Below are 10,799 nucleotides of genomic sequence, written 5' to 3'. Positions count from 1 at the left end.
TTACCTATTTCCTAAGTAAATTGCTTTGGACACTTACTTGGAGGTAGGAGATTAATGAAGTTCTTTGCAAACTTCAGGAACCTGAAAAAGCTCCAAAGATTCCGGAACTCAATTTTCCAGGTCAGTGGTTATTGGACCCTTGGTCACCCAGCAGAGAGCAGAGATTTGTACCTGAGCTCGTAGAAAATCAATCAAAACCTCCCTCACAGCAACACCCGGCTGCATCTCTGAGTCCACTACATTTAAATAGCAAAAATCCTCAGCAGTCCAGTAAATATCAGGCTGTGATTTAGTGCCCAGGAGCAATCGAGGGTTTCGAAAGAGCTGATAACGAGGCTGCCAAGGTCAGTTCAGCAGATAACAGCGCTGTGCTCCGGCTGCCTCTGGAAGCTCAATCATCAGAGCACTGTGAGCAGCCAGAGATGCTCAGAATTGAACAAACTCTTTCTCTTAGTGCTCGTGCTGTATTAGCACAGCTCCACTGGCTCTCATATGGGTTTATAATGCTGTGAAGAGGGGCTTGGTGTGGGTTTTTGTCCCAGGATTTTGGGTAGAGCCCTCACACAAATCTCCCTGGGGATTGATGTCCCATCCTCTTTGCTCTCAGTGGCACCCTCACCCCGCCAGGAAGAGTGGCATTTCTTAAATATGCATAATTTCTTCTGATTCTGAAAAAATTCAAGCTATTTTCATCCTTCCTTCCTCAGAACTTTCTCTGGATTTTATCTTGTCCTAATGGCTGAGAAATGTCCCATTCCCAGCCCTGGGATGTGCATGGCAGGCAGAGAAAAGGATGCAGAAGCCTCTTTTGTAAAACTACAAAGACTTTAAAATAAATAATGCAAGACTAATTCTAGAGAAAAAAAATAGAACTCTTTATTTTCTTACAAAACTGCCTAGAAATATTCAGATAATGCACAAACTGTTTTATACATTGTTACAGGGATGCATTTACATGTCTGAGTGTAACAGAGGAGAACAAATGAAAAACAAGAGACCAACAAATACTAAGAACTTGCATCATTTCAGCATGTAAAAAAAAAAAATAAATTCAGGATTATATATAGAGATAAAGCTGTACTTGAAACTGCAAAAGTGTAAAACCAGTGACCATAACAGCCAAAATCCAGTATTGCATGCAGGGCAATTTGAACCTTTGGATATTGCATTCTCCACGAGAAACAGACCCCTTGGAAATGTTTAGGGTCCTCATTTCCTGTGGAATTGTTCTTGGAAACACAGTTTTATGTTATTAATCTCGTGTCACTATCCTGTTAGGATAATCTTCATTCCGCAGAGGCAGAACCCATAGGATTCCAGTGGCTCCATTTCTGGGTCAGGCCTTTTCATGCAGCGAAAGGCCACTAAGTTTTTACAATAAAATAAAGATAGAATGGGCTGTGGAGGAGCTGGAGGGATGGAAATCCATGGGGAAGAACAGAGGGTGTGTCAGGCACAAGCTTGGAACTGTCAGAGCAAAGCAGTCAATCCTGTCAGGTGCATTTGTCCTGATTTCCCTCCTATCCAGGCAGTGAAGAATGCCAAGGAAATGTATTTCTTTAATTAGCCCAGTTTTCTAACCCTGTTTTTAGCCTTTTTCCAGACTCCCAACTCCCTTCTCCTGGCATTGCTAATTTGGGATGTCTGAGGCCGTTTCCCCTCCCTCAAGCTCTCCCATTCTGAGCTCCCAGGACCATTCCAGCCGGGACTGGTCCCCAACTGGAGGCTGCTCTCCCCAAACTGGGCTGTCCAGCAACCCCCAGGACTCCTCATCCTGCCCTAAATCCCTGGATTGCCACAGCTCTATGAAAGCACTTGGTATTTTTCTCTCCTTTTGAGCACATTTTCCCAATAAAACAGTCTGGGAGCTTTTCCTGGTGCTGTTCCAGGCTCAGCAGTTGTTCAGGGGATGTGGTGCTGTTCTTCCCTCTCTGCTGGAGCCTCCAGAGCTTTTCCCACTGTCTCCCTTTTAGGAGCAGGCAGCAGCAGGACTGTCCTTTATTTTTTGCAACCTGTATTGAACAAAAAAACAATCTTTATAGTGATTATATCAAAGCAAAGAGCACAGAGCAAACTTCAGTTAAAGAAGTGAATATTCAGATTATACTGGGAGATGCTGGCTGGCAAAAAAAAATAATAAAAAAATCTTCCCCAGTATTGAAATGTCCTTGATTTCTAATTGGAGGATTTAATTCTAGATCAGAGATTTGTTTTCTCAATTTAGGTTTTTGCACAAGTAAATTATTTTGTTAGTTGTTTGCATAAACTTGTGAGAGGGAAAATCCTACATTCAAAATACGAAAGTTGCAACGCTGCATGACCATTTACAAATAGGTTTTTCTTTGTCCTGCCTCAAATGAAGTTTTGTTATCTGAATTCTTAGTGAGAAGTTCCTTCACAAAGGTATCTTTTATTTAATCTTCAAATTGATGCTCAAGATCAAATGCACTTTTCCAGGAAGTATCTTCTGGGAATGCAGTGGAGAAGTTCTAACAAAACACTGGCTGTTATTTCCTGCAGCAGTGGGTATATGTTCATTTCCCCCTTTGTGATCTGCATCATGCAGAAAAAATGTGGGTATAAAATCAAAAAATGTGGATATAAATTTATAATGAAATGTGGATATAAAATTAACTCCAGAGCCATGAGCTGTACAAAACACAGGATATTTCCTGTTAAAATACTGAACTGGGGCAGCACTTAATTTGTTAAAATAAAGAATGAGGCTGGTGTGGCAGTGTGGGAAGGAGGAGCAGACAAACACCTGCTCTCTCGCAGTCCCACTGGTTGGAAAGCCCCAGAGCAGGTTCCCAGGGAGCTGCAGTGAGCAGCAGAGCCCCAGCACAAACCTGCTCGTGGCTGGAAGGCGATGGGCAGCGCCCTGCTGGGGATGAGGATTCCCGAGTGCAGCGTCTCCACCGCCTCCCGGTCCGTGGCCACAATCCGGTATTTACGGATCAGCTGGAATGAAACATTCCCATCAGGATCTGGCCAGCTGGAGGAGAGAAACCCCCCCAGGATTGCCTTTTTGGGGGGCTCACCCAGCAGAGGGCCAGGTGCAGCTGCAGCTCTGCCACGCGGCGCCCCACGCACATCCTCTTCCCCATGCCGAAGGGGACGTGCGAGAAGGGATGGATGGAGCCCCTCTGGAGCCAGCGCTCGGGCCTGAACTCAGCCCAGCCCCTGAAATACTCCTCACTGCAGCCCAGGGCATGGCTGTTGATCATCAGCACCGTCTGCAGCAGAGAAAGAGAGAGAATCACCGAGGGAATCGGCTCCGGGATGGAAAAACATCGCACAGCAGCTTCCCCTGGAGAGGTGATGGAATCCCGACAAATTAATTGGAACATGGAAAAGGTCGTGGTTTCCTCAGACAATCATGGGAAAGTTTGGGGAAAAAAGAGTTGGAATAGCACATCAAAATTATTTCAGGCAAATATTTCTGTCCAAGAGCAGCACAGGCAGGTGTGGGTTTGTGTTTATGGGAGACCTTGGGGTGAATCCCTCATTCCTTGTCCTGGGGCTGGCACTTTGGCAATGTCAGTTTGAAATTGAAACATGAGCAACTTGTGTGGTTTAAAGGGCAATTAATAAATGGAAAAACATCCCAGTAAACTGAATTAATTGACTTACCCCTTTGGGCAGGACGTAATTTCCCAGAACCATTTCTGTGTCTATGGTGCGAGTGGTGAAAGGCACTGATGGACTTAACCTGCAGGGAAAGAGAACAATGGGTGAAATTCCCAGCAGTTTTCCTTCTTTTATCTCTCATTTTCCCCCTCAAACAGCAAGATGAACAAAATTCTGTGTGCTGGATAATTCTGGACAATTTTCTCCCTTGTACAAGGAAGCTGGGAAAAAACTTGGTGATTGTTTTGCAAGTTATTTGGGAATTTTACCTCATGGATTCTTTCAGACAGGCTTTTAGGTAAGGCATATTCCTCAGGCTCTCAGCATTTGGGCTCTTCTGAGCATCCAAAACTCTCTGGATTTCCTGGAAAAGCTTCTGCTGGACGTGTGGATTGCGGGAAAGGTTGTACAGAGCCCACAGCAAGCTGTTGGCTGTCTGGAACAAAGCGAAAAGAAAGGTTGAGTCCTCCTTTTGTAGGGACAGAAGGAAGAAGTTGCCCAAAGTTCAAAGCAACATTTATGGCTGGGCACAGCTTTATGGAATTTTGACAGCCTGGTGGATTATGAGCAGTCTCAGTTGTCCTCCAGAATTAAAAACTAAGGGATTTCAGGTAAAAAAACCCAGGGAGTTCAGGTAAAAAAAAAACAAACAGGGAGTTCAGGTAAAAAAAAGACAAACCCAGGGATTCCAGGTAAAAAAAAAAGAAAACCCAGGGATTTCAGGTAAAAAAAAACAAACCCAGGGATTCCAGGTAAAAATCCATTTCCACTTGGGCCGCTGAGGCAACTTTAGGATTAACTCATTTCCAGGTGTGCCAGTGGTTGGATTGTGGAAGGAAGGGGGGAACTGGGACGATTTGAGACCATTGGAAAATCAGTTTTACCATCTCCACATGGGGATCTGCAGCTAAGGAGGGAACTGGGAGGAACCAAAGCCTTGGAAAAACAGTTTTACCATCTCCACACGGGGATCTGGAGCTAAGGGGGGAACTGGGAAGGACCAAAGCCTTGGAAAATGAGCTTTACCATCTCCACATGGGGATCTCCAGCTAAGGAAGGAATTGGGAGGAACCAAAGCCTTGGAAAATGAGATTTACCATCTCCACATGGGGATCTCCAGCTAAGGAGGGAACTGGGAGGAACCAAACCCTTGAAAAATGAGATTTACCATCTCTACACAGGGATCTGGAGCTAAGGAAGGAATTGGGAGGAACCAAAGCCTTGGAAAACGAGCTTTACCGTCTCCACTCCAGCGATCTGCAGCTCCGCGATGGCAGCGTACAGGTCCTTCCTGGACAGCTGTCCCCCCGAGTAGATGTCACACAGAAAATCCTCCTGGGGGTTGGCCGAGTGCTTCTGCAGCCGGCAGTCGATGGAGTGCTTGGCTGAGGAGGGCAGGATTAATGGGAAAATCCCTCAAAATCCCATAAAAACAACAGCAAACCCGCGTTCCTCGGGCGGGATTTGAAAGAAGCGCCAAGCCTTGCTCTGTTTCCAAGCGGTGGGTAAATAATGAGTGCATTTATGGGGAATAAAGAATGGTATTTGCACTTTTCAAACAAAAAACGCAGTCTCAAAAATCACTTTTCAACAGAGGAGCTCTGTGAACTCTTAGGAATTCTAGTCTCTTAAATTAGGGAGGAAATGGGTGACACGTTGAGGGAAATATTCAGCAAGCAAACACGAGCGTGTAAAATTTATTACCTGGGGTTTTCAAAGGGGATCAAGGTGTTAAAAAATCAAAGGGATTTAGCACCCAGAACCCCCAAGGGGAAATGTAAACTTTGGATTTACCAGGAGAAGGCACAAAGAGATGCCAAATTTCAGCATGCTGGGGTTTTTAAAATAAAAATAAACAGATATTGCTCGTGAGCATCCCAGCTGTTAAAACCAGTTCCTGTAAGGAATAATTCATTTTAAGTGAAGGTGTCAAACTGGTTTTTCTGAGCAAAGCTGGTTTAAAGTGTCTTTCCCAAAGCTCATAAACTAAGAAACAATAAAATGAGTGAGTGTGTGGCTGGCAGGATGAAAAGGCTTGGGACTCAAATACCCAAGGGAAATATCTCAGTGTTACAACCTTTCAAAAAAGTCTTTCTCAACTTTTAGTTATGCCTCTCACTGTTTAAATCAATGACATTTAAAAATATTAAAAATACAAATTTAACTTCACATCTGAAATTAGAGTAATTTTTAAACTTGGAAGGCCAACACATTTTAAATAGTCAAAATATGTCGTCAAAAAGTCAAACTGCACCTTGTGATTTTAATTACTTCTGGTTTTAAGATTTCCAGCTATGTTGCAGGTTGCTCAGAAAAGCTATAACTTCTTTTTAGCAGACAGGATTTTGTTGCATGTACAGTTCTTGTTTCTCAAGAAAATGAGTCTTTGAGGGAAGTCCCTTTTTGTTCATACCCTCACCTTTAAAGAGATTATGCATTTTTAATTGACTTTTATGATAGTTTAAAGTGGTGCTGTGACACTGCTGGCTCCCAGAACCCTGGGATTTCCCTGGGAATTGAATATTGCCCCACAAGCTGGGTGTTAGTCACTGCAAACTGCTCCCACATGGGAATAAATCCGAGTTTAGGTACGGCAAAGATGTTTTAATCCGTGCTGAAGGCGGGAATTAACAGCAGCACAGGACAGCAGCAAGTGTGAACAAACCAGTTGCAGCAAGGAGACAGAGATAAAAGGAAAGGAGATCAATTTGGGTTAAATAATGACCTGTTTTAAATATATCATCCCATGCTTTGGTGTGAGCTTGCCAGACTTTGGTGTTGAGCCCCTTGTGCAGCTCCACAGGGGTCACCATCATCATCCCGAAAGTGGCCATCATCTGTGGGGGGAAAGAGGTGGGGAAACCTCTCTTTAATCTCTTTAGTCCATCTATTTGCAATCCCTGAACAATACGAGGCTGGAGAGCAGGGGGAAGTTTTCGGGGAGGCGGAATTCTGGTGGATTTCCCTTCCAGAGAGGATGGTGTCAGTCTAAGTAGGGCGTATCCAGGTAAAAACTAGGGACAGCCAGGAGCTTCCTCAGTGGGGAATGCATCCTATTTATGCCAGGCACCTGCTGAGAGTGGCACAAGGTGTTTTTGGGCAGGGCTGAGTCAGTGAGGCAGGTTTGTACCCCAGGGCAGCCGTGCCTGTGGCAATGACTAAGCCAGCCCCACCCTGCAGGGCTGCAGCACAGGAGAGGAGCAGTCACCAGCCAAGCTGATTCTCCTTCCAGGATTGCCCTGATGGCCACTCAGCATTTCCCTCTCAGGCATTCCAGAAGGGAGGCAGGAGGTTGGGATTAGCTGGGCATCTTTGGGATACAGGAGCTGCTTTCCCCAGCTGACTCCTCTACACTGCTGCCTCTCATTAACACCAGGGGTAAAAAACCCACCACAGCCCCAGGAGAGACTCCTCCTTACCGTTTTTACAGCCTTGATGAAGTTCAGACTTTCTTCTTCTACATCCTGCTGCAGGAGGCCAAACCTCTTCCCATACAGCACCAGGCAGATACCTGTTGTTAGGCAATATTATAATTACATTTATAAACAAAAGGAGCGTGGGATGCATCGTTTAGTGACAAGGAATGGCTTGGATGAGCCTTCTGAAAATGTTCTTTGATACAGACCTGTCAGAGCAGCACTTGTAAAACACCTCCTGCTTGTCTGGAGGGTTTCCAGGGCCCTTACAGCAATATTTCTGCACAAATTAGGATTGCCACTGATCCCCTCACGAGCGGCAGAACTGGATATTTGGCTCATTTTTGGTGACTTTACTGAAGAAAATCGAGTTGCAGGAGAAGAGTGCCTGAAGAGCCACCCACCAGAGCACTGCCTGCTCCTCCCCACAGCCACAAACCTCTTGTAAATGCTGGCAGCACCCCACACTCCACCACTTTCCATTTGCCTCTTTTTCCCCTCTTTCTTTTCAAGCTGTCGTTTCCTATTTCTCCCTTTCCAAAAGCAGCCATCACCACTGCCAGTGGAAAAAAAAACAAACCACTTTGAGGAGCTCAGTCCAGGAGCTCTGAGAGGAGCCAGCCCAGAGCACTCAGGTCTGGCAGGGCTGGTGCAGCCACTACACCCAAACCATCCCTTTTTTTTGGGAATCACTGGGAATCCTGGCACATTCCTCAATGTGCTCTGAAAGGTTTCTAAGGATGAGGCTCTGTCTTGGTAACTCATTCCAGTCCTTCTCAATCCCAGTGTAAACATTGGAAATGGGATTTTCCAATCTTTGCCTACAGCCAACACCCTGTTATTGGAATAGTTCATTGATCCTGCACTGTGATAATTAAATATCAGATGGGCATAAAGGGCTGTGTGTTATCTGATCCCACCCTAGATAAATGAATTATAATCCCCCCAGTTTTTTGATTTCTAAATCATTGGAATGTTTGAATTTTTATAAACCATGCAGGTAGCTAAGCAGAAATTTATATTTGTGCTGGTGAATTTTGCACTGACAATCCCTGGCTGTTCTGCAACTCCTTCCATGATATTATAGCTGAGAGATTGGAAATAATCAGCCAACACATTCATCTCTGATCGTATTTTAACTGCAATGCCCTGGCAGGTGCACCACACTCAGGCAAAAATCCCACTCACTTTCAAAAGACCATTTGTTGAATTCTGAATAGACATCTTCCATTTGTCCATTGTGGTCACAAATTTCATCTATTCTGTACATAAAGTCCTCCAGGACCTAAATGGTGGAGAGAGAAGAGAGAAAAGAAGGGAATAAAATGATATCAACTAATAAAAATCCGGTGTAATTCAGCATTTCAGCTGCCTTTTAAGCAGATAACAATCTTGCATGAGAGGAATCCTTTTGTTCCCTGTTCTTTGAACAAGATTCAACTTCCCCCTTTGTGAACAAATGTTTGGATTTGACACAACTCTCGTGCTTTGATGAGCTGTGCTTCCCTCACAGGGATGAAATCCTTCACTCTGGGACAGCGCTGGGGTTTCACAACTGAGGATTAAGGTGTTTATCTCAGATGCTCCCTCAGGAGCACAGAGGTTAAGGACAGAGGTGTTCCCTCAGGGGAGGAGCAGAAGAATGAAGGGGTAAAGGCAAAAACTACTGAACACAGGAAAAGCTGTTTGCAGGAGCCTCTATCCTCATGGAATAATCCTTGTTGTTCTGTGAAGACAGACTCGGCTCCAGGTTTCTGTGTGGTCCCAGACCCTGGCAATCAGTCTGTGCTTGTTATTCCCTTGATCTGGGTCTGAACTCGTGGTTTTATCACCGTGGAGCAAATAAAGCTATCCAGATAAACCGGACCTGCTTTAATTCCCCAGGATTCCAGGGGAGCGGGGAGAGAGAAAGGATTTCTCAGAGCACGGTACCTCATTGATGGTCGCATCCAGTTTCACAACTTCCCCGGGCTTCATTAATTTCTTCTGAAAGGCGCTTCTTACCCTCTGCCAGTCCTTTCCCTCCCTGGATTGAGACAACGACAGCGAGGTTGGAGAGTTTATTCCGCACACAGAAGGAGCCCAAACCCGCAGGGTGCGCGCTGCTGATGCTCCATCGCACCGCCGGGGGCTCCTCGGGGCGGGGGATGAGGGCAGCCCGGGACCCCCGCACCCGCTCCCCCTGCAGCCCCAGACCGCCGGGATGCTGCGGGTACCACTCACAGGATGAGCAGCCCGTAGCCCTCGTCGCGATAGTCGCGATAGGCTTTCCAGGGCTTGATCTCCAGGCGCTGGGGGCAGGCGCTCTCGCGGCGGTACAGAGCCTCCAGCAGACAGGGCGCAGCGATGTGCACCGAGTCGAAAGCGCCCAGCTTCATGCGGAAAATCTTCCCGAACCTCCGGTGGTACTGAGCCTGGCGAGCGGGGAAAAACCCGCCGTGAGCGCGGGGCGCTGCCCGGCGCAGCATCCTCATCCCATCCCATCTTCATCCTCATCCCCATTCCCATCCCATCTTCATCCTCACCCTCATTCCCATCCCATCCTCATCCTCGCCGCCTCACCAGCGTCTCGTGCTGTCTCTTGAGCCCTCCCTTCCAGAGCACGTCGGGCAGGCTGCCCATGAGCGGCCAGCTGGGCGGCCCGGGCAGTGTCTCCGCCGGCCGCAGCGCGCTCAGCGAGGACGCGGCGCGGCCGCAGGTGCGGGCCGGGAGCCGGCGAAGGAGGAGGAGGATGCTGCAGCCTCCCATGGCCGCAGTGCCGGTCCCCGGGCTCGCACAGGTGCATTTATAGCAGCCCGAGGTGCTGGACTTTCATCCGCGCCAATGGGAGCCCTGGGTGGGGTGAGCTGGGGCGGCTGCCCCGGCCCTGCCCGCGGAGCCCGCGGGGCAGGCGGGTCATGAAAGGGTTCAGGAGAGGCAGGGAAGGCACCGAGCCAGCGCCTCACCCCGCTGGGATGGCGGGGATGGGACCCGAGGGGATGGGACCCGCTGGGACGGCTGGGAGGGGATCCGCTGGGATCTCGGGGATGCGCAGGTAGGACCCGCTGGGGTGGCGGGGATGCAGGGATGGGACCCGAGGGGATGGCGGTGATGAGATCCGCGGGGATCGCAGGGATGCGGGGATGGGACCCGCGGGGATGCGGGGATGGGACCCGCGGGGATGCGGGGATGGGACCCGCGGGGATGTGCGGATGGGACCCGCGGGGATGTGCGGATGGGACCCGCGGGGATGCGGGGATGCACTGTCCCGTTGCCGGGAGGAAGGGACCCAGCGGTGGCCACACCGCAGGCAGCGGCTCCCCTCCTCGCCTGGCGTTCGTGCGAGCGGTCTCGTAGCTCTTTTCTTTTTTTTTAATTGGTGTTTTAGAGTCCGAGCACCCGCGGTGCTCACCCCGCACAGCGCAGGTGGCAGAGTACTTCAGTTTTCCAGCAGCATTTGCACTTTAAAAAGACGGAACAAGAAAAGTGCACGGAGTTGAGGAACAAGAAGCTGTGGGGTGTGAACTGCCCTTACCCTCTCCGGCTGAGTAACCAGAAAAGGTCATGTGGGCATCAGCGGAGAAGGCAAAATTCCCTTCACTGTGGGTGGTTGTTAGCCATTAAATCCGGACAGAAATGTTTGAATCCATTGTTTTAGTCAGAAACTGCACAGAAATGCTCAAAGAATGCTCAGAGAAGGCAGGAGAGGAGCAAGAACAGGTAAAGGAGGGAAGGGAAGGGAAGGGAAGGGAAGGGAAGGGAAGGGAAGGGAAG

At 48.1% G+C, this 10,799-nt stretch overlaps 1 protein-coding gene and 1 long non-coding RNA gene across 3 annotated transcripts in view; one reads left to right on the top strand and one right to left on the bottom strand.

The window, feature by feature from the left end:
• Window positions 1-851: 851 nt before the first annotated feature.
• On the bottom strand, window positions 852-9,819 carry LOC107213207 (1,25-dihydroxyvitamin D(3) 24-hydroxylase, mitochondrial). The gene is made up of 12 exons (XM_015647332.1): window positions 9,609-9,819; window positions 9,270-9,460; window positions 8,979-9,072; window positions 8,235-8,331; window positions 7,050-7,141; window positions 6,356-6,467; window positions 4,870-5,015; window positions 3,900-4,066; window positions 3,634-3,712; window positions 3,042-3,236; window positions 2,850-2,961; window positions 852-2,012 (listed from the first exon to the last, which is right to left on the bottom strand). The coding sequence occupies exons 1-12, from the start codon at window positions 9,792-9,794 to the stop codon at window positions 1,999-2,001; spliced, it is 1,485 nt and encodes a 494-aa protein (XP_015502818.1). The 5' UTR covers window positions 9,795-9,819; the 3' UTR covers window positions 852-1,998.
• The window catches only part of LOC117245368, a 3,839-nt gene continuing 2,782 nt past the window's right edge, over window positions 9,743-10,799 (top strand). Inside the window, exons 1-2 of one of the 2 annotated variants that reach the window (XR_004500007.1) lie at window positions 9,743-9,825; window positions 10,414-10,745. This is a non-coding gene — a long non-coding RNA (uncharacterized LOC117245368). Of the gene's footprint in view, window positions 9,826-9,866; window positions 10,081-10,413; window positions 10,746-10,799 lie in introns of those variants that run through there. The other variant, XR_004500006.1, reaches the window with a different exon arrangement.

The sequence above is a fragment of the Parus major genome, chromosome 20 (assembly GCF_001522545.3).
Source record: "Parus major isolate Abel chromosome 20, Parus_major1.1, whole genome shotgun sequence".
NCBI lineage: Eukaryota > Metazoa > Chordata > Aves > Passeriformes > Paridae > Parus > Parus major.
This window is presented reverse-complemented; position numbering and strand designations above follow the sequence as displayed.